Below are 27083 nucleotides of genomic sequence, written 5' to 3'. Positions count from 1 at the left end.
ATTCTGCCAGATACCTCACTGCACGAGCACCAACTCAGATGAGGTATCTGTGGACGGTGAGTGGCAGAGCAGAGCCTCATGCGTGCCTGGCCACCCTCCCCTACTGTTGCTGCACCCTAGAACAGAGAGCCATGATTACGAGTCCATAGCGAAGCAGTGCAAACATGGACCCTATTTGTCTGAGGAAGCAGATGTCTGAGAAGCTCCCTTGAGCAAAGAGCTGCCACAGATAGTACACTCATTCACCACTCAGGAAACACACTCCTTCCATTGAAAAGTGATGACATTACATTGAACCAGCTCCCAGCCCCGCGCTGAATTATTCTCACTGTGTCTGTGGCACAGAGACTCGTACACAGAAAACAAATATAGTAACCAAGAGCCATTCCAGACCCTGCTAAAAAGAAAGAAGAAGAAGGAGGAGGAGGAGGAGGAGAAGGAGGAGGAGGAGGAGGAGGAGGAGGAGGAAGAGGAAGAGGAGGAGGAGGGGGAGGGGGAGGAGGAGGAGGAGGAGGAGGAAGAGGAAGAGGAAGAGGAAGAGGAGGAGGAGGAAGAAGAAGAAGAAGAAGAAGAAGAAGAAGAAGAAGAAGAAGAAGAAGAAGAAGAAGAAGAAGAAGAAGAAGAAGAAGGGGAAGAAGAAAAGCCAGTCTTGCATTCTTTCTGAACTTGTCTCTCACTTTTTGATCTGTCTCTGTGTATGTGTCTATTGGTTTAGTCTCACAAACCCCAGTAGATAACAAGGGCTTCCTATTTGCATCAGATTAACTGAAGAAAACCAGAAAGTGCAAAAAAGGGGAGCGGTCCGTTGAGCTTCGATGGCCATAGGAGGGTAGCAGAGAGGACAAACTCTACTTAACAATCTGCAGGGTCTCAAGAAGCTAGCCATTTTGAGGATGCCTCAAGGATACAGAAACAGTCCTCCCTGGAGCCTTGGAAGTAAATGCCAGCTCGATTGGCCCTCAACTTTCCTCTAATCCCAAGGCAGCCGGCTCACCCAGGGATTCTGGAGTTTCATCTCTAAAAAGGCTGGAGTAACTGAGTACAGTGGTGTCTGTCTATCTATAATCCTACCATGCAGAAGGTTGAGTCAGGAGGGTTGTGATTTCAAGGTCAGCCTAGGCTTCATGGCAAGACCTTATCTAAAAAACAAAGCAAAACACACAGACTGAGATAGTTGGGTATGGTGGTGGTACATACGTGTGTTCTCTCAGCACTCAGAAGGCTGAGGCAGGAGGATTATGACCTCACTGCAAGCCTGGACTACGTGAGACCTTGAAGAAGAAAAGAATTATTGGAAGAAGAAGAAGGGGGAGGGAGAGGAGGAGGAAGAGGAAGAAGAGGAAGAGGAGGAAGAGGAAGAGGAGGAGGAGGAAGAGGAGGAGGTTGGACTACAGAGTCTCAGGTTCCGTCCTGCTCTGAAATATTGTGACCCTTACAAATAAAACATCAAACTACAAACGGCTCCTTTATCTCTCACTTCAGAGTGAGTCTGAATAGTGGGAACAGGGGCCCTGCCATGCAGCCTGCTGAGTCCCTGTGGGAAAGGGACAGGAAGATGGCACTGATAGAAAAAGACTCTGTGAACAGTTGACAGGTATCACACACAGGGAAATCCAAACAGTGAGTCTACTCCTGCCTTAACAGGTATCCACCCCTTTCCCTGACCCATGACCTAGAACAAGACAGATTCCAAAAGCAAGACTCACGGACATCTGTCTCTGGTTTCCTTGGGAAATCCTGACCCCTGGATGTGAAAATCTGCTGAGCCCTGCGGAGCTGCCACTCAGCGCACAGCCCACTGTGGGGGATTAACCAGGGGCTACTGCGGCTGAAAAGCTCCCAAGTCCGCATTTGTATCTGTGCCAAGAGTTTTGTTTTTTTTTTTGTTTTTTTTTTTTTGGTTCTTTTTTTCGGAGCTGGGGACCGAACCCAGGGCCTTGCGCTTCCTAGGCAAGCGCTCTACCACTGAGCTAAATCCCCAGCCCCGTGCCAAGAGTTTTAAGTAGACGGTGGTACCTGCACCTCCACTCAGTGTTTTGCGATCCATCCATAAACGAAGCAGCAGCCATAGTGAGGAAAACGTGTATTTCACAGCCATTATAAAAGTACATATATTCAATAGTGGTGACATAAATATAGTCCTTACTTATGACCAAACCGTACGACTAAAATAGACTCTTCCTCCTGGACTTCACATGACGACAGGCCGGCCATTCCCATCAGTAGCCACAGGCTGACTAGAATCACAGGCAAGGACTCATTTATGAAGGACAGTTATGGGTCAGACAATACACTCTGCACGTAACAAAAGGATAGTCAAGTTTTCCGTATAAATACCATAAAACAACAAGGAATTTAACATTTCTTCTTTCACTCGGTTTCCAAAGACTTGTCTGTCAGGTGTTTATGTGCACCCCAAAACACAGCTTGTCTTCCTTCCTGCTCTCAACAGGTTCACTACCCACCTGAGTTCGGAGTCCAAGTTACCAGTGGCAACTCAGGCAGCGAGCCCTACAACCGACGCTGTTTGCGATGCGTCCGAAGAATGAGAAACCCTTTCTCCGTGAGCTAACACCAACATAGGCATGTATACGCGTGAGAAAAGCAAACAGCCAGAAAAAGACATAAGGGGCTACAAGAAAAGGAAAGGGGGCAGGCACAGCACACAGGTACACATCCTACCGGCTCGCAGAGCCACGTGCCTGCATCTGGCAGTTATCACCCATCAAACCCCAAACATATCACATCAAGTAGGGAGTCTGTAGATGATTCTTCTCTCTGCTTAAAGAGTTCTATTTTCAGTGGTAAGTCCTGGAAGCTGGACTGAAGTCATGCTGAAGAACACCACAGACTGCTGGGAGAAAGGACTGGCCTCCTCTTAATGGGTCCTCAGGAGGGGTCATTTCCTCCTTAGGGTTTAAGTAGTCCAGGTCTTACCAAAATCACCCAAAAGGAGAGCATCTTTATTCCAGGGCCAGCCAAATGTGTGTTCTCGTCTTATCCAGTCAGAGCTGTGAGAGGCCAAAGGAAGCCACCAATAGTAAATGAGAGACGGTTGGTGCTTTGTCTCATCCTCACTGGCAAAGGCTGGCTTTGTGATTTCCCGGAAATTTGTCCACTTGAGAATCAATGGACCAAGATGATGAAACCGGCTTCATGGCTATAGCTAAGGTCTCTGATCACATCTGAAATTGTCAAACACCAAAGATTCTGGGCCGTTCCATAAACCCATCTCCTAAACTAGCTGTGGTTCAATTTGTGCCAAGTCTTCCCCTCCTGACAATGGTACTCATCGTCCCCTGCTAAGTACCAGGGCCCAGGATCCACAGAGAGGCAGTCCTCCATCAAGTGCTAGCTGGACATGATCAGACAACACTGGGTTCCACAAAAGACACACAGGGCGGCACAGTCACAAAACGGGAAACGCATCTTTGGTTCAATCCTGGAGGGGAAGGTGAGGAATACGGTGTGGACTGAAAAACATGTTTGGGGGACACTGTTTTCCTTGGAGATGAAGCCATCCATTAGTGTGCTCCCAGGGGGCAAACCTGCTCCTGGCCCCCAGCAGAACAGCCAAGTTCTAACCTCGCCAGAACGGTACAGCACAGCGAATGCCTGCTTCTGGCTGCCTCAACTCTGCCTTAAGAAACCTTTCTCGGGGGCTGGGGATTTAGCTCAGTGGTAGAGCGCTTACCTAGGAAGCGCAAGGCCCTGGGTTCGATCCCCAGCTCCGAAAAAAAAAAAGAACCAAAAAAAAAAAAAAAAAAAAAAAAAAGAAACCTTTCTCTTTCCTCAGAACCATCTGGAGCTAACTTCTATGCCTTCTGCTGCTGCCACAGTACAAACACAGAATGGCTAAGCTGCCATCCCTCAGGCAAGCAGGCCACTATGGTCCAATGTCCCTCCCATTACCACTCAAGCCAGCCTTTCGGCGGTCTGAGCTGCAGCCTCTCAGAAAAAAAAAAAACAAAAAAACAAAAAAAACCACATAAATTTGGTAAAACTACTTTCCATCTGGCCATTTAGTTGTTTTGTTTGTTTGTTTGTTTTTTAAAATGCTATTTTGAGTCAGACACAGGGATATGTACTTGTAATGCCAGCACTTTGGAGACTGAGGCAGGAGGATCATGAGTTTGAAGTCAGCCTGGGCCACTTAATGAGACCCTCCCTTGTCTTAAAAAAAAATTACTTCATATAGAGAAAGATCTCTTTGGACAAGTTCATTCAATCCTCAGTAAATTTCAACAAAAAAAAAAAAAAGGGGGGGGGGAGAGAGAAAAGAAAAATCTGTCCAAGTGTTACACAGGAGTCTTCACCTTTCACTGTTGGGTTCCACCTCTGTCTGAGGTGCCATCCCATCTCCCTCCGGGTCCAGCGCTTTGACTCACCACTCTACTCTCCTGCTCTCCTACAGGGACTCTCTGTTAGGAGAAGAGGGGTTGCTTCCTTCGCTGGAAGGATCCCTAGGTTGGGTGAACGTTCTTACAGCGAATGGTGTGGTCCCCGTGAGACTGTAGCTGACCACTGAACACAGCAGTCTGTGAGAGGCACACACAGCAGAGGGAGGGGAGGCCTGGTACCAGTCTGGAGATCGGAGCGGCCCAGCAGATGGAGGTGTGGTTTTTAGTTCTGAGCCCACGGGGGATACTGGAGAGGGCTCAGTGATTGGTGATAGCGAAGAGGATCTCAGGCTGGAATGTGTGATTCCCACACCCACCCACCCCCCAACCAACACCCACCTCAGGTCCCGGAACCTCAGCATCTCCCAGGGTCCCTGGGTGAGTGTGTGGACTTAGAGTCTGTGGATTTTAGCTGATATGAGCGTGGGACATCGTGTAGCAGGAATAAAAGAATAAAAGATGCTCCCATAGGCTTGTTCACTCGTGCCCTGAAGCATGTGTGGAACCCCATTCCACAGCCTTCCTCACAGAGACCCAGAATCTCGCCATCCTAGGTTAACACTGGCCCTTGACACCATCGGCCATGTCGAAGGAGAGGCTGGAGGGGGCTGTGGGCTGCAGAGGGGACATACTGACCTCCAGGGACCTCTCTGAGGAAGGCTGCAGGCTCTGGTGCCGCTTCCTGAGCATCTGTCCAATGCCCATCATGGGGAACCTTCCCCTGCTTTTCACACAGTTGGGGCTCCCCAGAGGCTGCATGAGGCCATTGCTGGGGACCGGAGGTGGTGAACACACACCCTCCTCTTTCGGGGGGCTGTTCTTTTCTTCGTGAGTGAAAGAGACCAGTGTGGAATGCAGAGGCGTTTGGAGAGGTGACGTGCTTCCGGACAGCAGCCCTGGGGAGAGTGTCCTCTCACCAGAATTCCTACGCGCCAAGCTCACAGGGGAGCTCAGGATCCTATAATGGTGGGAAGAGGACAGCAGTTCTATGTGGTCCTCTCGGTCCACTGACTCAAAGGAGCGAACCATGTCCAGCAGCAGGGGCTCTTCCTTGGGGAGCATGCTGGCACTTCCCGGCCCTGGCTGGTGTGGCTCTTGTTTCTTTACAATCCTTGGTGTCCTGGGAGGTGGGACAGGGATGAATTCCATGGAAGAGGAGGCCACACAATTGGAATCAGAGGTCTTTCGGAAAAGATTTCGGCAGCCGAAGGAGTCTATATACCAGGGAAACAAGACCATGAAAATAGGTTCTCACACAGCCATTGCGTGCATGCTGCCCCCGGCTTAACTGAATAAGCAAACCCATATAAGGCAGGAGGAAGCAAACAGCCTTGGCTAGTTACAGGAAGATCAGTCAGAGCACCTGAAGCCCCACAGAACCACACAAGTCTTTCTAGGGTGTAGGAGACACGAGGCTAGCCCAATTCAACAGCTACTCCCTTTTGGTAATTGAAAATTGCAGACACTGTCAAGAGGCCTTTGAATAGAGGAGTTTGCCTGCTTAACAGAATGTCCACTAAAGACCAAAACATCCACAGAGTCTGACTTACTGGTCTTTTGACTGCTAACTATGGAAAGACTTGTGTCCCCTCAGACACTTTCTTACAAGTTTATCATGGTAAAATATATATATATATATATATATATATATATATATATATATATATATATACACACACACATATGTAACAGAAAGTTTACCAGCTCAATTTCTTTCAGTCTACAGTTTGGCAAAGACACACAGCCACTTCATCCTGCAGAAATAACGCTGCCACTGAGCACACACTCATTCTATCTCTACACTATCTGTCGAGAGTGTTTCTCTACACTCTCGACAGCGCCATTCCACCTGCAGCTCCATGAACTCGGCCATTCTAGGAACACACAGAGTCTCGTACAATATCTGAACTTTGAAGACTGGCCCTTAGTGCGAAAGCTTCCGGGGTCACTCAGGCTGTAGGTACCCCTCCTTTTTTAAGGCTCCCTTGTGGCTTTAAAATCAAGGCAGCCTCGTCAACTTCAAACAGAACTACTGAGCAAAGGCAAGTAGCCAATGGCTAGACTTTCCATCCCGAGTTGGCACTGACTAACATCCCGGTTTGTAAACTGTGACAGGAAGGAGAGGGAAACCCCCTAGAGGCTTCACACTTGGGCTGTACCTAGGGGCCTTTTCACTGAGTAACATTTTATGGCCCAGCTGCAGGAGCAGGGTGCTGCCCAGCAGGAGTGGCTTCCGGAGCCGCCAAGGGCTCAGAGAATCTTCCATCCCCACATATACTCAAACACGGAAGTAAGTCTCCTCAGGCAGCAGATGCCTGGGATGTGACAGCAGGAAGAAGTAGGATTTCATTAATGGCTTATTCTGACAGTGATCCGGCTGGCGCACGAGCATTGCCTCCCTTCCTAGGTCTGTTATGTTCTGTGCGCCAAGACACGCTGCTCTGGGAAATGAAGGGATACTATGCTGGCCTCCCAGGGTCTCACTAAGCAAACAAGTCTGAGTTGACTTCAGAGGACCACACCCCTCCCTGAGCCTCAGGATCAGACGCTTTGACCTCTGGACATAAATAAATAATGAAACCCTGCAACCAACCTATACAAAGAGAGCCCTCCTGCCTCAAGATTCTACACTAGGACAGCCCCAGCTTCCCTGTCCCCTCTCAGGCATCTTGTATCATCCAAGGATGGTCACATGGGTCAGTTATCAATAATGGAATGGATTCTGAATCAGGACACAATGGATTTACTTAATAGCTCTGACAGCCAGTGGCTGTCACAACTAAGGGACTCAAGGAAGACCTCTGATCCCCAGCACACAGCAGAGCTGGGACTTGAACTTGGGTCGGGGAATCCTACCACCACTCCAGAACCCAGACGTGGTCACACTTGAATGTCTCATGGGGCCATGTTAGCTCCAATAGGACTACACCTCAGCACCCGCTTTTACCTCCACCTTCTGTTCTCCTCAATCTACCCCGTTGATTCCTGTAGTCATGGGTACTCATCCCAGCCCCAGAATGCGGCGTGTGCCAATCTCTCAGGCTGCACATAGCCCTCTATTCCTACGTCCTGACCTGCTTCTGTGATACCTTACACCCTGGCCCCTAGTCCCACAATACCATGCATGAAAACCTCTGCTCCTGCATGCCACGGACCCCGACTCTCATACCACAATTATCTATCATCTGATCACGGTTCCTCCAGTACCACGTACCAGCCTCTGCTCCAATGACACTGATTTCTGTTCTAATTCCCGCCTCTAGAGTTCCTTATACCTCAAGTATTCTTCCACAGTCGCAAGCACCCTGATGACTCTCGACCACATCTCTGCATCTTCGCCCTCAGCACTGTATACCTGCAGCACCACGTACCCCGACCTCTGTTTCATTATACCATGTGCCCACCTCTGTCTTCTCGAATCCCGCACAGGTGGTCCACCCTGCTGCTTGGCCTGAGTCCCTTAGCCTTAGATGTACCAATGGTACCTCCCAGAGGCGTAATCACCTCTGTTCTGAGCCCATGCAGCCACCCGCGGCGAGCACCGAGCAGGCCAGTGGAGCTGACCCACCTTTGTCGCCGAAGCCTGACTTGGAGGCCTTCCGGTCTTTGAGCAGGGCTTTGGTATTCTGGATTTGTGTGATCAGTGAAGGCGACGGCTGTTTGTGAGAAGGCAGGCTCTTGTCCAGCTTCTTGGAAAATGGACGATGAAGAAAATCAGCTCTTTTATCTTGTTCTTTGGGCTTTTTATCCTTCAAAACAAAGTGAGCAAACGTATTCAGACACCCACGAGATATATACTTGAGGATTCATCTCCGAAAAAGTCATCCAGAGAGAGGAGAAGAGCGCATCATATTGGATACTCATCAGTGCATGGATTGAAGGGAAGGCTGAGGCTAGCCCATGCTCCAGTTAGCCAGCTCCCTCTGCCCGGAGCAAGAAAACCTGGACTCTCTCTGGCTCACTTATACTGCACTGTGTCAATAAATTCCAGAGCGGTCAAGGCTGCACCATGTGATCAGGTATTCTGGAAAAATCTGAAGGAACTAAGGAGGAAACAAATTCAAACTTTCAAAGACCTACTGAAGTGCTGCCATGGTTGGGCATGGTGGTGCAGACCTATAATTAAATTTGAATTCTGAGGCTGAGTAAGGAGGTTTTCAAATTCAAGGCCAGCCTGACCTACACAATAAGGCTTGGCTGTGGTTAATCTTGACCTTCGGCTTGAACAACTTATAGGGGCTTTAGAAAGCCTAATCCTGGGGTGTCTGTAACGGCAAGTCCTGGGGCCCTTAGTTCATGAGTGTGCTGATCTTATCTACGAATCTGTTGATGGCTTCAAGATTTGAAAGGAATGTTAGGGAAGAGGTGAAATTTAGGAAGGCGGGGCGTAGTTGAGAGAAAGGCACTGAGTGTGTTACTGGCAGTTACAGTTTGCCTTGGCCTCTTTCCAACCCTCCATTGCTTCCATTTGTCACCATACAACCAGCCCTGCTCTGCCCTTACCCCTATGGTCTGAAACCTCAGCAAAATAAGAAGCAAAATAATTTGTCCTATAAGTTGTTTTTTCAGATAGCTAGCACAATAATGAAAAACTCCAAACAGACTCAAAATACTAACTCCATCCATCCATCAATCTGTCCATCCATCCATCCATCCATCCATCCATCCCTCCCTCCCCAAGTGGCACCCTGAGATCCTGACTGCAACGAAGACTTGGCAAACACAGAGATAGCTGCTTTCATTTAACACGAGACCCAGCATGTTTAGTCTAAACCATACAGAGCCAGAGAAGCCCTGGTGAGCTTCTAACCCTGTCTACCATCCGCGTGTGGGAGCATTTACGTATAGACCTAAAACTCGCATGGGTATTGTCACTTTTTGAGCAGTAGATTTTATCTTTACAGAACCAGATCCTGATCCCTCTAACAGGAGTGGACCTGACTGATTTGCCTTCAACCCCACAGCCTCTGGCACTGAGCCAGGTACTTAGAACCGGCATTAGAAGCAGCTATTGGGAGGGAGAAAGGGTCAGGGAAGACCAGACTGATTAAAATGAACTGAGTTCAAGTTTCTGAGAACAGTGAAGCCACTAAGCAGCTGCAGAAGGAGAAATCCTTTCCCTGGCCCTGATGACAACATTGATGTCGACTGTTAATCACAGGCAAAGCCTCCCTGGCCTCACCCTGGCTGAGGGGAAGGTTGTTTTCCACATTCTTCTTGCCTTCAAGTTGAAGAGGTTTTGCAATTTGAGGGAGCTCATCAATTTCTCACTCACAGGCTAAAGAGCTTTGTGAGGGAGTCGCTTTGCACTTTCACCAATGTCTAGTACCTATGAGCGGCTCAAGAGGTCAGAAGTGAGGATGCTGGGTCCTCAGTGCCACACCCAGGGAGGGGAGCTCCTTAACCAGTGAGGGGAGCGGGAGGTAAGGACAGTAGCTCACACAGCTACTACAGGCTCCTTCCTCCGCCTCCATTCCTAAGGTCACAGGGTCCTCTGATGAGGGACCAGCCTGGGGTAGTCCAGTGATTCTCCTGAACAGACGGAAACCTCAGCTCTACAGCCCTCATCAGTTCTGTGAACTACCGTCTCCATGTGGCCTGGGGTAGGGTCAGGGGGTGGCAGCTGGAGGAAACGCAGTTACCATAGGAACAGCCTCCCAGTAAAAGAAGAATGCCGGCTGTACTTCCAAACACGCGGTCCCTTCTACCACACTGTGACTTCCCTCCCCAGACACTGGCACCAAGTCCTTGGACTTTCCCAGCAGCCAGAAATGTAAGAAATAAACCTCTGTTGTTCATAAATTATCCGCTCTCAGGCATTCTGTTGTAACAATAGAAAGTGAAGTGGCATTTCTACGAGGTGTGTTCCGAGTGACCGTGGGAAGGGGGCAGGAGATGATCACAGGTCTCTACTGCTCTCCTCTGCTTCCATGAGACATAACTGGTCCACGCACGCTCTGCCTTCTCTAAAGCAAAGGAAAGCAAGCTTTTATAGCAGATACACAGACAGACGGACGGACAGACACGCACACACACACACACAGACAGACAGAAAGAGCCACAAAGATACACATACAGATAGACAGAAAGAGCCACAAAGATACACATACAGATAGGTGCATATTGACTCAGACAGACACACAGGCAGACAGACACACAAACACAGGTGGGCAGATGGACACACACACACACACACACACACACACACACACACACACACACACCTCTATCAAGCATGAAAGAGGAGAGGCTAGGTTTGCCCTGAAAAGTCTGAAAGAATGTCTTCCTGTCTTCAATTTATTTTTTAACCTCTCTGTTCTCCTGCAAAGTCACCATTTTCTATCTGGTAATACCTCAAGGAGGAGAAAATTAAATCTAATGATATACTTTTGCAATGCACTTTATAATAAAACTTGATAAAAAAAAAGTTAAAAGTTACATTCACTCCACTTTAAAACAGAGAGAGAGAGAGAGAGAGAGAGAAAGAGAAAGAGAGAGAGAGAGAGAGAGAGAGAGCGAGCACAGCAAAGGTCCCTTCAGGCTGCTCTGTACACCCAGATACAGGAGGGCCGTCAGCAGCTGTAGGGACCTACTGTGGCTTCTTTCCAGCCCCTTCAGGGATTCTGTGGTTTAAGAATCAGGTTATAAAAGCTCTGGGCTGGGCCAGCCTCACTGCGAACTGAACTTAGCAGAAGTAGGTAAGATGTGAACGTCTGCTGGAGAGGGAGGCCAAGGCTGCTAGCCGTAAGAACAAGTTTTCCCGTGTTTGAGGAGAGGGCCTCATTGTGAGAAGACGAAACTGCTTGTAGCTGAACACCTCCAAATGTCCCTGCTAAGGCCACCCTTGTTGGGCTTGTGCCCCAGCATGTCCCAAAACCCCTCAGAACATACATCTCCATAGAAATTTCCTAGTAACTTATTCCAGGGAGCAGTCAAGAGCTCAAGCCTCAGCACTCCTTAAAGAGGGTGGACCATGGGCCAGTTCATGTGGAAGTTCAGTGGGCCAAACGAAACATGTTTATTTAACCAAAGACCTGATCCATTGCCCCAAACCCAAGTCGATGATCACATGGTTAGACCTTTTCATTTGCCTGTTTTCTCCAAAAGAAACCCCTAGGGAGCAGCGTGCTAACAACGTGACAGGAAGTAGTCTTCGGAGGAAACAAAGATGGGACTCTGCTTTCTGAGGGCAGGTGCCCCACCCACCAGAGCTGAGGCTGCAGGGACGGGCTTTCCCTGATTCTCCTTGGTCAGGGTTCCCTAGCATCACTGAGGGCTCGAGGACTGTAAGGAAATTCACCATCTTGACTCCAAGCACTTTTCCCTTTTAATCCACAGGGAAGTTTTATATTACCAAGTCAGACCAGAGAAGACCACATGATGTGGATACAAGCAGCTGTGCATGCGTGCGTGCGTGCGTGCGTGCATGCGTGCGTGTGGCTTGTGTGTATGTGTGGTGGGTGTTTGTGTATGTGTGTGAGTGTGTGGTATGTGTGTTTGTATGTGTGTGTGAATGTGTGCGTGTGTTTGTATGTGTATATATATGTGTGTGTATGTGGGGTATATGTGTGTATATGTACGTGCATGTGTGTGTGCATATGAGTGTATGTTTTTATTTGTGATGTGTCTGTATGTATGTATGTGTATGTTTTTGTATGTGTGTATGTGTTTATATGTGTGTGTGCGGTGTATGTGTGTATGTGTGTGCATGTGTATGTGCTTGCAAGTATGTGTTTATATGTGTATGTGTTTGTATGTGTGTGTTTATATGTATGTATGTGTGGTGTATGTGTGTATATGTGTGTGCATGCAAGTGTGTTTTTTTGTGTGTGTGTGTTTGTATGTGTGTGCACACACGCATGTGCAGACCACATAGACGTCAGTTGATATCACTTGCTGTTTTCAGTCATGCTCTCGTTTATTTACAGAGTCAGAGTCTCTGATTGACCTTGGAGAGCATAGATTTGGCCAGGCTAACTAGCTACCTGTGGGGGTCCTCTGAGTACTGGGGTCACAGGTGGGCTACTATGCCTGCCGGCTTTTATGTAGGTGCTAGGGATCTGAACTCAAGTTCTCAAGCCATAGCAATGGCACCTTGTCCGTTGTTGCAGCCCCACAAGCAGAATCTTGACCTCTGGCCCCCGGTTACACCCGCCAGAGATATGTAAAACAGATACAAAAGTTTTTAACGAGGACCCAGAAAGGATGACATGCCATTCAGTGGAAGAAACCAACATCAACTGAGTGTCCAGGGACAGATGTGAATCCGCTCCACTGACGGGAGAGGCCTGTTCCTCAGACTCTAAGCTCTGAGCTCCAGAAAGCTGGGTCCTTTTCGATTCTGCCTTTCTGACCGTCCCTGGAGACATGACAGTCACCAGTGAAGGACAGCCATGGTTATAGCATGGCAGTTGAATCCATCCCTGCTCTGTACAATTTGCCGTGACCATGAACAACTACCATCGCCTCCAGGGTAGTGTATCCCTTCTTTAAGCAGAAGTGTGGGTCCTCTTCAGCTCTGCAAGCGAAGCCAGGATCCATCTTGTACCTGCATGCTGATCAGCTTGGCAAACGCTCTGACCTAACCAGGACAGACCTCCTATCACCCCAGGCTGAAAGGGGAGCTGCCCCTTCGGAAACTGACTTCTCTTCCATACTGAGAGTGAGCCCCGGTGGCTGAGGGCACTTGAAGCTGCTTCCATCAGTGTCAGTGCATGAATTTTACCAAGTTAAGGTAGAGCTTGACTGACAATCAAGAGGCTTCACCTGGTTGCTTAGAGCATCAGAGCCCTCCCACCCCAGATGGCCAACATTCCCAGATGTCATTAGCCAGTTGGTATTGGTTCCTTTGTGCCTGTCATGCTAGGGAGAGCCAGATTTGGCTGCAGAAAAAAAAATAGCAACTATAAGTAAGTTTATAAAAAGAAGATTGGGTTCATAAATCAAATCATAGAGCCAGGAGTAAAAGACACAGAAACATGGCTCTGCACAGTAGGCACCAAGCCCATCTGAGGGGGAATCTGATCAACTATGGACAGGATTCTGTACACCTTGATTCAGGATAAGGAAAGAAGGTTGCAGAGGCTGATTCAGGGGAGACTGGCTGATACTCGGGATCATGTGACAGTCAACGCCGTGTGTCAACTTGGCTGTGTGTGGCCAACACCACTATAAATGCTGCTGCAAAGGTATGTGTAGGATCTTGGCAGCCACATTGGCTAAAGACCGTCGATGGGCCTCCTAATGTGTATGCCTCATCCAATCCGTTCAAAGTCTTAAGGAAAAAACAACCAGGCTTGGAGAGCTGGCTCCGGGCCTCCGAGTGCTTGCTACCCAAGCACTGAGTTTGGATGTTAGCGCTCATGTAACAAGCCAAGCATGGCCTTATGCATGCCTGTAACCCTGGCATTATGGGAGCACCAAGACAAGAATATTTCTGGGGTTTTCAGCCTATTTGAAAACCCAGCTACAGGCTCAGGAAGAGAGAGCCTGCCTCAAAAGAATAAGGCACAAAAGTGACAGAGGAAGACACCCAGTGCACTCTCCTGGTCTCCATAGTTACACATGTACATGCACATACACCACACACACAAGAATTTAAAAGACGACTCTTTCTGTCTATCTGTCTTTCTTTCCACCCTGTCTCTATTTTCATATGTATATGTAAGTGAGAGAGAACGCATCTCTCTGTAGAGCCTGCTAACCCATCGGAAATTCCCGAGTTCTCACCTGCACAGCATGGAGTTCAAAGTCCTTTGTCCAGGTATCCAGGGAGGCCTGTGAAGAACACCAGTTCTCATCAATTCAAGAAGCTACATCCATCCCTTCCTCCCAGAACTCTACCCGCCGTGGCTCCCCCGATGGGAAATTAATCATTTCCATGTCCACAGAAAAGAATCAACTTGAACCGCAGTGTGCGGAGGACTCACAGGCAGAGATCTTCCAGGCAAAGCTACTAAACCCTAAAGCTCAGGAGGGGAGGACTGTTCTCCCGACATGAAGCCGTTCAACGTGACTCTCCCGCAGTGAAGATGCCATGGGCGCAGCAACCACATCGAGAGCCAGATCCCACCCAACACCCGAGGCTCTCCTCAGACATTTTCCCAGCTCAAACTCTCTTTCTAATTTATGAATTTAACTTTGCTTGTTAAATACGTGTATGGAGGCATACCATGATAGACACGTGGAGGTCAGAGGACCCTGTGTAGGGCTGGATCCTTCCTTTCTACCATGTGGTTTCTAAGGCGTAAACGCTGGTCCTCTAGTGACAAGTGCCTTTACCTGCTGGCCCATATCTGGCTGATACTTCTTCCAGCCTCTCTGATCCCATTGTAGCTACCAATAGCACGTGCGTGTGCGTGCGTGCATGCGTGCGTGCGTGCGTGCGTGCGTGCGTGTGTGTGTATGTGTGTGTGTGTGTGTGTGTGTATATATATATATATATATATATATATATATATATATAGAGAGAGAGAGAGAGAGAGAGCTTGACCATGTTTCCCTCTTCCCCAGCTTCTCCTGGATCCTATCTACCACCCAATTTCAAGGTCTCTCTTTCTTTCTCTTAAAAAACAAATCAAAACAAACAAAAGCAAAAGCCACAGAGTTCATTGTGTGTTGTGACACTCCATTGGAGAAAACGGATGTCCCCTTTGGCAGCAGATATCACTGGAAATAGCTCCTTATGTGTACATATATGTGTGTCTGTGTGAGTTCATATGTACCATGTATGTGTGGGTGCCCATGGAGGACAGAAGATACAGCTTCGGGCCCTTTGAAACTGGGGATACAGGCTGTTGTATGTCTCCATGTGGGTGCTGGGGACAATAGCAGGGACCTCTGCAAGAGCAGTTAAGTGTTTTACTGATGAGCCGTCTCTCTAGACCCAAGTCATGGAGATTTTTAAATGAGTCGTGAACTGAACATCTTAATATTTACCTTTAAACTAATGGCCCCCACAAGTTAACAGTATCTCTAGAACCAGAATAGAACCTTGTTTTGAGCCAGGTATTTATAGGAAATAATTGAGTTAAGTCGAGGTTATGGGGTGGGGAGGGAGGGTTCCTGCAATATGGCCGGTGTCATTACAAACTGTGGACACAGGAATGCATCTAAGAATGCAGAAGAAGGAAGCCAAGGAGGGAAGACCAACAGCAACTGCCAGACCCTAGAGAACCACCTTGGAGCAGGTTCCCTCTCCTAGCCCTCAGGAGGAACCAGCCCTAAGTCACACTGACCTCTAGAACCGAGGCATGCACTCTGGGATTTTATTTGTTACAACAGTCAGGTCAGAAAAATCCCATCCCCTACTGCCCCATGACCTCAATCTTGTGTGGACGGACATCCCCCCACCCCCACCCCCCGCTTCTAGTTCACATTTTATGAATCAACATTATTAAAGATATTTCAATAAATATGGTTTTGCACTAGGCCTGTTTTTAAGATAGGTTCTCTCTGTGTAGCCCTGGATGGCTAAATTCTGTGTTTAAAGGCATTATATTTAGCCCATTTGAAGATATTTTTAATAAGTAGTTTAAAAATGATGACTGTCCCATCTTTATTCCACTGGGCCCAGAGGTCCCTTGGACACCACACATTGGTGTTTCCAAGTGAGATACATGTCTTACCCACTTGTTTTTGAGACTGCGTCCCTCTATATAGTCCTGGCTGGAACTCACGTGTACACAGGCAGACCTCCAATCCACAGAGATCCCCCTGCCTCTGCCTCCCAAGTACTGAGATTAAAGACATGCGCCACCACTCCCGACTGTAGGTTCCCATTTCACAAAGCAGTCTTTGCCGTTTTACACGAAGAGGAAGAATAATTCTTAGTAGCGCAGCACTGTAATCCCCAGAGGGAAGCTTTGAAAACTCAATTAGGCTCATTTGTCCTCTGGTAAAGAATAGAGATGAGGAAATAAGGAGGCCACCCGCACACTCAGGGCACAGGACACAGCTTCATGATGTTCTAGGAGGATGTGGCCTTCCAGCCACCTCCTCGCCATGAACTGCAACCTCACACTCCATTCTCTGTCCCCATCCACCCTCACCCTGGTATTGTCTCCCTGCCCCCTCCTTCCCATGCTAGCCTGTGGAACTCGGATGAAGCCCAGGGGCTCCGAGTGACTGCAGTGAAGCCTGGGCCATCTAAGACCTTGCTAGGACATTTTCTACCTGGCCCGGCTCCATTCTCTAGGTTCCAGCAGAGACCAGTGGGGTGTGTAGTAAATAGACTATGATTCAATTAGCTGAAGTAATACTGCACATCGGAGAAACAAATGGATCATAGAAAACTGAGATGCGGCTTGCCCATTAGTGCTCCTATTTAAATCCTAACTGTTCAATATTTCAACAAATGTTTAAAACGTTCGCCATGTGTTCTCTGGCCAAGTGGAAATAACCGTCAGGGAAAAGGAGTCTGAATGAGAGATGGGGCTCTTTCCCATCAGGGCTCTGGCTCTTACAGACACAGCGGCAGAAGGCTGGGAATGAGAGAGGCGCAGACGAAAAGACAGCCGTGAGCAAGGAGGCCTGGGGACACTCAGGGTACATGCACTCTTTTTAAAAAATTGAATGCATAACTAGAAGTGAATTTTTCCAGGCTCCTGCAGGGTGACCAGTCTCACTGCAAGTGATACTGAGAAGTCTTTCCCAGTCACCAATGATGACACCTCTTGCTTATGATGCCGTAGGCAGTGACCTAAGGGTTGCTCTTGGACTGTTCAATCTCTTCTGTTCTTGCCTCAGTTCATTGTTTCTGACAAAGGGCAAGGGCCGTTTTATTCTATCCTTTGTTCACTTAGCAAATATTTATGGAGTACTTCCACCATGCCAGGAACCATGCAGGCTCCTGGGATGTTAACACAGTCCTTGCTTTTTCGGAACTCATGGGCCAAACTGGGAGAGTCATTTGTTCATCAGGTGATTCCCTCAAACAAATGAGAAAGTGCTGAGACCAGCCCTGTACAACAGAAGGCTAGACAACCACCACATTAGAGAGAATGAGGCTGCGGCAGATGTCAGGGCAAGGCAAGGGACCTGGGAAGCTGGCCATACCTCCAGATTTGAAGATTCACAGGCACTGACTGGGCAAAGAAAGTGGGAGAAGGTCCTGGAGAGTGAACAGGGTAGACATTCCAGGTAGGGAGTGATAAAATCAAACCTCGGAGGCACAAAGCAAGTGTGGGTTTCTACTGGATGTGAGGCTAAGGCATAGGACCAAAGCAAACCAAACGATTCCCACATTGGTAGCCATGTCATAGAGCCTCCAAGGCTTCAAGAAGGACAGTGACAAGTCCACTCTGGCTACTGTGTGGAGAACAGAATGATGAGTAGCTATGTGGGGACCAGGAGAACATGGCAGAGGCTCCAAGAGAAGAGGGGAGGATGCTGGGAGCAGGTGAGAGATGGGGAGCAAAGAGTAGAGGGTTTGAGGGGCTCACAAGTCACAGAGCAAGACTTGGTGAGGGGCTGTCTTTTCAGATAGATACTATGTTTCTACTCTATGACCCTGGGGAAGGACAGGACCTCCTCTAAGGAGGACAAGTTATAGCAGGACTTGGTGGGGGGGCTGTCTTTTCAGATCAATACCATGTTTCTACTCTATGCCCCTGCTGATGGATACTGTGTTTCTATTCTATGCCCCTGCTGATGGATACTGTGTTTCTACTCTATGTTCCCAGGGAGGACACAGCCTCCTCTGAGGACTACAGAGCTTAGTGTGCATGTTAAGAAGGGCAACGTGGAGTAGGAACTGGGTCGCTAGGCCTGGAGCTCAGAAGCATTTGGCTCTCTAGTCTATTTTCCTGCTCTCAGCCTAAAAGCCTTGCCTGGGTCTATAGCTCAGGGTCTGCGGAAATTGGCCCATCCTCCCAAAAGCTTCCTCCATTTTTTCTATCCTGGAACTTCACAGTTGGTCTCAAAGGAGGCAATTAATTAATTTCCTCTACCCCAACCCTTCTCTGACTCATTCCTCAGCCTCCCTCCAGCCCGCCCTGTGTCCTCCCACAGAGGCCAAGTTCTCTCCCTGTCTTCACCCATGTCCGCTTTTTCTGTCTCCCCTAATCCATGCGCTGGGGTTTCTGCCTTCTCTGTTTCCTCAAAGCTGCTCACTCCAGCATCCTCAGGACAACTGCATAGCTGGCTCTGCAACTTCTGCCAAACCATCTTCCTAGTTCCTCAGGCTTCTCCCTCCCAACCACTCCCTTCCCCTCCCCAATGCCCTGGATCTCCCAACTCCTCTGTTTTTTTCCCTCCCTTGCCCCCAGGCTCTGTCTAGAACAGACAGCCAGCAAAGCCCAGCCTCCACCTTCAATGTTGGCCCCATTCCTGAGCTCCTGTAACATTCACACTCAGCCCTCAAAGTGTTGGCCTTAGACAGAGCTAGGCCAACCCCAGAGGGAGGCCTCCCTAGCAGCAGGTGAGCCTCTCACATTCAGGATGGGGATTTGATATAGAAAAGGAGGGAGTGGCCACAGTCTGGAGGAAGAGCCCTTTTTGATCAATCCTTCAGTGAATGAATTCCTGAGTTCTCCCTAAAGTTCCAGTGGCAAGGCCTCAGCTGCTGACGAACTCTCTACAGGGAAGAGTTCTGTCTCCTTGGAATGAAACTGAGTAAAAAGGAATCCAGGGGAACCCTGGTGGTCAGGAAGCCCCATACATCTTGTGTGGGTCTTCACAATGTGTACTTTTGGTCCAAGTTTGTATCGAGCTGAGCTGCCATAGGATACTAGTTTTGACTAAATTCAAGAACCATAGTGTTTTCCTCTCAGGTACCATGAAGGTCCTCTCAAGACGCTGGCAACATCTGACTGGAAAACTCACCTCCATCTAGAACATTCCCTGCTCTTCAGCTACATCTTCCTTCCCATGCCAGCTGTGCCATTCCGTCGGATTCTGAGTAGCCCATGCTTTGGTTCCAACTGTGAGTGCTCAAGAGATTCATCCAGATGGATTTCAGAATGAGCCACCCAGAAGACCTCCAAGTCAGCGCGTCCCAGAGATGCCTGCCCATCAGTATTTACTGCAGCTCTACTCAGAATAGCCAAGCTGTGGGCGGAGCCAGAGGCGTCCGACAGCTGAGGGATGGGTAAGAAAGATGCGGTCTACAACTTATCTACACAAAAAGGTTGGATTGGGTTCTGTTTTCTTCAGCCATAAAGAATAACAAAGTTGTGTCCTTTGCAGGAAAATGGGTAAAGCTGGGGAAAATAATATTAAGTGAATTAAGCCAGGCCCAAAAGACAAATATGTTTCTCTTATGTATGGGTCCTAGATTTTACAGAATACACAAAACCACACACACACACACACACACACACACACACACACACACACACACACACACACACATATATATATATATATATATATATATATATATATGCAATGAAAGTAGGAGTAAAGATGTGTAGGGGAACAAAAGATTAATTCTAGAACAGGGAGAAAGGGAGAGGGTGGGGCATGCGGGAAATACACCCAAAGTTTATGTACTTATATGAAATGTGTTTATGTAAAGTAACACTATGTACAGAGAATATTTAAAATGGAAATTATTTAAAAGTAAAAGGCACTTAGCAAATCTCAGTCACAGACTAGGGAAAAAATTACTGGAGTCTTGCCTCCCAAGACTGTGTCAGTTGTCTGTGACACAGACTGAGCACACAGATGTGTAAATGTTCCTGATAATGTTTGGAAGCTGAGTAATTTTGGCTCCATTGGAAACCAGTTCACCAGGGTTCAGCTGTAAGGCCGTCCTCTGCTATTTCTGTATCCTATGGTGTAATGGTTTGTATATGCTTGGCCCAGGGAGTGGCACTATTAGGTGTGGCCTTGTTGGAATAGGTGTATCACTGTGGGTGTGGGCTTTAAGATCCTCTTCCTAACTGCCTGGAAGGCAGTCTTCTCCTAGCAGCCTTCAGATGAAGATGTAGAAGTCTCAACTCCTCCTGCACCATGCCTGCCTGGACATTGTCATGTTCCCGCCTTGAGGTTAATGGGCTGAACCTCTGAACCTGTAGGCCAGCCCGGATTAAATGTTGTCCTTGGTCCTGGTGTCTGTTCACGACAGTAAAACCCTTACTAAGACGTACAGTAACTGGCTTTCTTTCCATTCTCCCCTAAAGTGGATTGAGAGCCCCTGAGTTTGCTTTAGGGCCACTCACCTCATAGGGTTCCTTGGTAGCTCTGCACTTCTCTATCTGGTAGAGCTGGGTCTTGTAGCAGATGCTGTCTTGGATGTCCGATTTCTTCCGAGATGTCCAAGAAAGAGATAAGAGGCACAGCTTAAGTCTTGGGAAACAGAAACGTCTATTATACAGCACAGTGTCTACACCTGTAATCCCCAGGACCGTGTGACAAGAGTGAAGGATCAGAAGTTCAAATTCATCTTTGACTGCGTAGAAATTCTGAGACTAACCTGGGACAGGAGACCCAGCCTCAAACAAAACTAATAAAAATAGCTTGGGGTGATGGGATTACATCATCCCAAGGAGAGCCACAGCAAGCCATGCTGGAAGCCAGTAAAGGAGGCAGCTTAAAATATGTATCTCTTGGTAAGAAAAAGAGAAAAAGAAAGAAGTGGAAGAGAAAGAAGACAAACACAGGTATTCTAGTTCACTGGGCTGGATTTGAAAAATCGCAATGGGTTGTTGATGATTGGCCAAGATAACTGGAACAGTGCCCAAGGGCAGTTAGGTGAGCCACATCTGGATATCCCTGCGTGTTCACCAGCTGCAGGCATAGGCAGAGACCAGTTCCCTCCACTTACCTAGAAAACGGGTTTTTATACCAAGTACAGCTTATGATTAAAGAGTTAAGTGTTACTGCTCAGGAAAACCAAACCCTTCTCCAGTCAGAACTGTACGGTCCGGGTTTCTACTGGACAAAGCCTCACCCAGCCTTGCAACACTTGAAACTGACCCCAGAACAAGTTGAAGAGAGGAAAAAGCAGGAGAAGGCAAGGAGCCCAGGGTAAGCAAGACACAGACTAACGGTTTCTGACACAAGGTCCCCCTTGCTTGACATGAGCTATGCCAGTGTCAAAATAGTGTGAGGGACCAAAGTTGCTAGGTGTAAATGTGTTCAAAGTAGCCATAGGATGCTGCCCTTGGAGCAAGCGCCTTCCATCTAACCTTGAAAAACACCCAAAGACCTAGAGCACCTGAGGCTGTAGCAACATTATTCAGTAACATAAGAAACAGACCTTCCCTATACATCGGCTCTGTCCACTCTAAAAGTTCTGAACTGCATTCATCATTTGAAAACGAAAATCAGTGTGCACACACCCTCCTTATTTGGAGACCATTCAAAAGATTAACTTTAGGGGCTGGGGATTTAGCTCAGTGGTAGAGCGCTTGCCTAGGAAGGGCAAGGCCCTGGGTTCGATCCCCAGCTCCGAAAAAAAGAACCAAACAAAAAAAAAAAAAAAAAAAAAAAAAGATTAACTTTTAGCCTCTGGCATGGTGTCCAAAAGGTATCTCCCAGAGCCTTAATGGGTAAAACAGTTGTACAGAGGCATCTACCGGAATATGCATATGTATAATTCATCAGGGGCCATTCAGGCATCATCTACATTATAAAGTACACAGTAAAGTGGGGATTTAAAAGGATAAGGTGAGAAAGAGACTTGAAGATGTGCTCTTTTTATAGAAGAAAATCGAAGAACAGCCTCAAGTCTCTCTTAGGTTGTTTTGATGAGAGCAAAGAGGCCAACTATTATCATGTAATAAATTAACAGGATATACTGTGATGGTTTGAGTGTGCCTCCCAGAAGTTTGCCTTCTGGAAGTTTGGTCCCTCATGTGTCAGCATTAAGACATGATAGAGCATTTAACACAAAGGAGAGCAGCAGAAATGAGGTCATCAGGACTGACATTTATGGAAGGAACTGATATTGTCTCATACAGCAAGTCAGGTATTCAAGAAAGTGTGCTGTTTGGAAGGGAGGCCACCTCGCTCAGTTGGCCCTTCTGCCTGAAGTTATTCTTTTTCTCTGGCAAGTCATGACAAAGAATGAGGATACACCCTAGAGGCTAGGGCAGGAACCTGACTTTCACTTTCCAAAGTATGGGCTCAACCAAGCATTTTTACACACACACACACACACACACACACACACACACACACACACACGTCTTCCCTGCATGTGTGTCTGCATGCCAGAAAAGGGCACGAGAGCACAAGGACACCAGATCCCATTACAAATGTTTTTGAGCCACCATGTGGTTGCTGGGATTTGAACTCAGGACCTCTGGAAGAGCAGTCAATGCTCTTAACCACCGAGCCATCTCTCCAGCCCCAGATCCTGTCTTTCTAAGTTGGTTAGTGTTAGCTATCTGCTTGGCATGGCCTAGAGGCACCTGGAGAAAAGTTACAACTGAGTAACTATCTGCACCAAGCTTGTCTGTGAGCCACCGTCTTGATTGTTAGTTGATATAGAGAGTCCAGCACAATGTGGGCAGTAACTCCCCTGAGCAGGGGGTTCTGGGCTCCATAAGAGAGTTAGCAAGATGGAATACAAGCCACAAGTACCGTTCTACCAATGCTCCTGCCTCCAGCTCTTACCCTGACTACCCTGAGTTGTTTTCAGAGTGGCTTATCACAGTTCCAGAGTAGGATAACCTGTCACCTGGTATCATTTTCCTATGACGGATGGTCACACAGATACTGTCTCAAAGCCTCAAAGCTCAAGATGGGTCCCCATCACAAGCACAAAGCATTTATCTCTTCATGACCATTGTTCTTGTTGGGGATGCTTTTTAGTGTTTCTTCTCACATCTGTCTTTCCTTTGGACACCACACACATGCACACACACGTGCACACACGCACAAGAAAGCTCTGGGTACATTTTCCTGGAGGTGAATTCTAAGCTGAGTCAGCTTGGGCACACCTGCACCTCCATCCTGATGTCTGGCTGGCCTCCAGTCAAGTTTCTTCACACACTAAGCCCTGTTAGCTAACTGTCTCAGCCTCTCTGCTAACAAGAGCTTCACTGGGACCATTGTGCCTCCTAGATACTATTTTGTTGTTTGTGCCCTGTCAGAGGGATGGTCATTTCACTGGCTACAGGTGGATTTTCATCCTTTGCTCTGAAGGTTTCTAGCTCTGCTGGTTGGTGGAATTCTGTGGTACATTAGGCCATTGTGTGACTTTGCCTGTAGCAGTTTGTCCTTACCATCTCCGTTCTATCCTCATCGAGAGACAGATGAGCCACTGGACCTTCAATGTACACAGGGTCAGGGTCATCTTTAAGAGAGCGTTCAGTCAAACCTCCAATGGGCTTCTGTCAATCCAGAGTTTCTCTGGCTCTGTTGGAGCTGGTCTACACTGTACCTATGCTTCCGCATCAACGCAGAGCAGGACTGTATAGAATCTATAGGCTGTCTTGTAGCACTCCCTTTGAGAGATTGTTTATATGGAGAGACTGACAGATGAGCTCCTGTGGCTAAGACGATAAAAGTGCCATGACATCGAAGTACTGCTGGCGCCCGGACTGGACGTCACGCGTGGTACATGTGTGGACGTCATGCCTGGTACGATGCGTGTGGGCTTTCTTTACTAAGATTTTAAAAAGTGCATTTAAGTGCATGAGTGTTGGGAGTGGCAGAAGAAGAGGGCACTAGATCCCCTGAGATTGAAGTTACTGATGGTTGTGGGTGCTGGGAATTGAACTCAGGTCCTCTGCAAGAGCAACCAAGTGCTCATAACTATTAAGCTAATTCTTTCATTCATTCATTCATTCATTCATTCATTTATTTATTTATTTTTGGCTTTTCCTACTTCTTCCTTTTTCTTTTTCTTTTTCTTTTCTATCTTTCTTTCTTTTCTTTTCTTTTCTTTCTTTTTTTTTTTTTGGTATTTTTTATTTACATTTCAAATGTTATTCCTGGTTTCCCGGACATAAGCCCCTATCCCTTCCTCCTCCCCTTCTTCTATAAGGGTGCTCCTCTCACCATCCACCCCCTTTCCCAACCCCCATATTCCCCTACACTGGGGGTCCAAACTTGGCAGGACCAAGGGCTTCTCCTTCCACTGGTGCCCAACAAGGCCATTCTCTGCTTCCTATGCAGTTGGAGCCCTGGGTCAGTCCATGTACAGTCTTTGGGTGGTGGTTTAGTCCCTGGGAGCTCTGGTTGGTTGGCATTGTTGTTCATATGGGGTTGCAAGGTCCTTCAAGCTCTTTCGATCCTTTCTCTAACTCCTCCAATGGGGGTCCCATTCTCAGTTAAGTGGTTTGCTGTTAAGCCAACTCTTGACCCTGTCACTTGGGCTTTTTAACATCTAGCCTGTGCGAAGCTGCCAGAGGCTACCTAGCAAACCCTGTTGTGTTCTTATTTTCTGCAGTCGTAAACCTAAACATGTTTGTTTCTTTTTTGGTTTGGTTTGGTTTTCTTTTTTTTTTTTTTTTTTTTTTTGGTCTTGGCACCCTAATATAACTGGTTCCAGGGCCTCCTACAAATCCCAATTTGCGTTAAGTTTTTACAGGAAACCATACAAAATTTTCATAGAAACGATGCTCCTCTCCCATACACTTGAAATCTCTGACTGACTTCCAATGCCTAATATGACACGAATGCTGTGCGACTGTTATTTAGGGAATGATGGAGAAAGATGCACACGTCCAGCACTAAACAATGTTCTCCTAAGTATCTCTGAGCCATGGTTGGTTGAATCCTAAGTATCTCTGAGCCATGATTGGCTGAATCCTGCAGACACAAACCATCGAGACAGAGGACCGACTAGTGAATAGTTTTCCCGTACCCCATCCTTTATACACCCAGGCACTGCTCCCCAACTTTTACTAGCAGTGAGGACTCCAGTTCCTCTTAGAGAACCCAAAGAGCTAAGAGGTGACAGAATGCCAGCAGACGACTGAGAACAGAAGATGGACAGAGCTAAGCCCCTCAGGGGTAGGCCAGGGCTAACGTTTATAGGAGAGCATTTGGATCACATCTCAGACCAGCAGCACGGTCTAAAAAATGGGTTTTGCTAGTCCTTTATCCCCCATTCAAGAGACTGGGACTCATGTTTTAGGCTAAAATGACAGTATGGACCAAGTGTAGCTTCCCAACACTAGACAGAAGATGCTCCTCTAGGGTCCCACTTACCCCTGACAGATAACGCTCAAGTTTCTTGTTCAACAGGAAGTAGATGGCCAGGATGTGGCAGGCTCGGTTGGAGAGCACCGTGTTGATGACGTCACTGTTCTTGTAGCCCAGCTTTTCAGTCATGTGCAGCACCACGCTGGGGCTCAGGTCTTCCAGAGAAATCCTGTGAGGGGTAGACACAGGGAGCCAGTCACCTCCTCACCTTCTCAGAGTGACTCACAAGCATGGCAGATGGAACGGCCCACCCAGGTCTCCAGTGACCCACATGTTTACCTCCCGAGTGTTGGGACTGGAGGTGCACACTGCTGTGCATTATGTGGTGTGGGCAGATGGAATCCTGGGCTTTGCTTGTGCTGGACTGGTGCTGGGCATCTCAACTGAGCTACACCTCCCGCCAGACTTTCTTATTTTGAAATTTTTCACATATGTAGAACAGTTGTGGGGTTACTATACAACCCGTGTATTCCCCATCCATAGAGTTCAATTAATCTCAGACAGAATATTTCAGGGGGAAAATTATATGCATATTGAGCATAAGGACTTTAAAGGCTTTTTTAATTGTCATTATTCCCAGAGCAATACATCATAACAATTATAAATCAATGGAGGTAATTCGAGGTATATGGAAGAGCACGCATGGTTTATATATGAATCACACCATTTTATATAGGAGACTTGAGCGTCTGTAGACTTGGGTGGTGGAGGGGCTGAAAACAGCTTACCATGGAGCCCTGGCTACCCTGGAATGCACCACGTAGACCAGGCTGACCTCGAACTCACAGAGATCCACCTGCCTCTGTCTCCTGAGTGCTAGGACTAGAAGTCTGTGCCACCACACCTGGCTTCTGTGGAGTTTTATATATCTTTATTCTCAGGAAAGTCATGAGAACGACCTCACAGATACAGAGAGATGACTGTGGCCAGCATGTGTGACCGTCCCCTGGGCGTACTGTGCCATGTTTGCGGCGTTTGGGGTTGCTGTCCTTGCTGCTAAAATGTTTTAAATTGTAGACACTGTGCTATATCATTTCTAAACACTTCAGGGTGTACCTTTAAAATCAAATGAGTTCATGGGAGAAAGCCGTGTGGAAGAACAGAGTAAAACTCAGGGCTTTAATTTCTTGACTTTCCCAAAGGGAATGAAGCACTAACAATATCCAAACTAATTAAACCAGGAGAAAACAGTGTTGGGAAACTAGAAAGCAGATTTTACAAATATATATATTTCTGGTAATTGTTTTTCTGGTTTACCGGCCCTTAAATAAAAGGCAAAGAAACATACAGCATATATATGCACCTTGAAGATTAACAATTTTTCAAAATAAAACTGTAAATAACATACCCCCAATTTTTAAGAATTCTGCTCTCCTATCTTATCAAAACAGATTTATCTTTATCCAATAACCTTAGATAACAGAAGACCCCAGGTTGCCATTCTTTTTAAACAAGGCCTTCACCACTCATACCATCTATTAGCTAGTTCTTTACACAAACATAGCCCCCTCACACACAGTCACATTCACACCTACAGATTCACACACATACCCTTGAATGCACTCAATACACACAAACGCA

The 27083-nt window shown here is 47.4% G+C and overlaps 1 protein-coding gene across 1 annotated transcript in view; it reads right to left on the bottom strand.

Moving 5' to 3' along the window:
• Positions 1-2066: 2066 nt before the first annotated feature.
• The window catches only part of Hunk (hormonally upregulated Neu-associated kinase), a 117259-nt gene continuing 92242 nt past the window's right edge, over positions 2067-27083 (bottom strand). Inside the window, exons 7-12 of the mRNA NM_001191662.2 lie at positions 25509-25671; positions 20564-20647; positions 14130-14177; positions 7969-8149; positions 3781-5614; positions 2067-3650 (exon numbers count right to left, since the gene is read on the bottom strand). Of these exons, the coding sequence (NP_001178591.1) occupies positions 4956-5614; positions 7969-8149; positions 14130-14177; positions 20564-20647; positions 25509-25671 (1135 nt within the window). The 3' untranslated portion in view covers positions 2067-3650; positions 3781-4955. The remainder of the gene's footprint in view (positions 3651-3780; positions 5615-7968; positions 8150-14129; positions 14178-20563; positions 20648-25508; positions 25672-27083) is intronic.

Source organism: Rattus norvegicus, chromosome 11, assembly GCF_036323735.1.
Source record: "Rattus norvegicus strain BN/NHsdMcwi chromosome 11, GRCr8, whole genome shotgun sequence".
Taxonomy (NCBI): Eukaryota; Metazoa; Chordata; class Mammalia; order Rodentia; family Muridae; genus Rattus; species Rattus norvegicus.
This window is presented reverse-complemented; position numbering and strand designations above follow the sequence as displayed.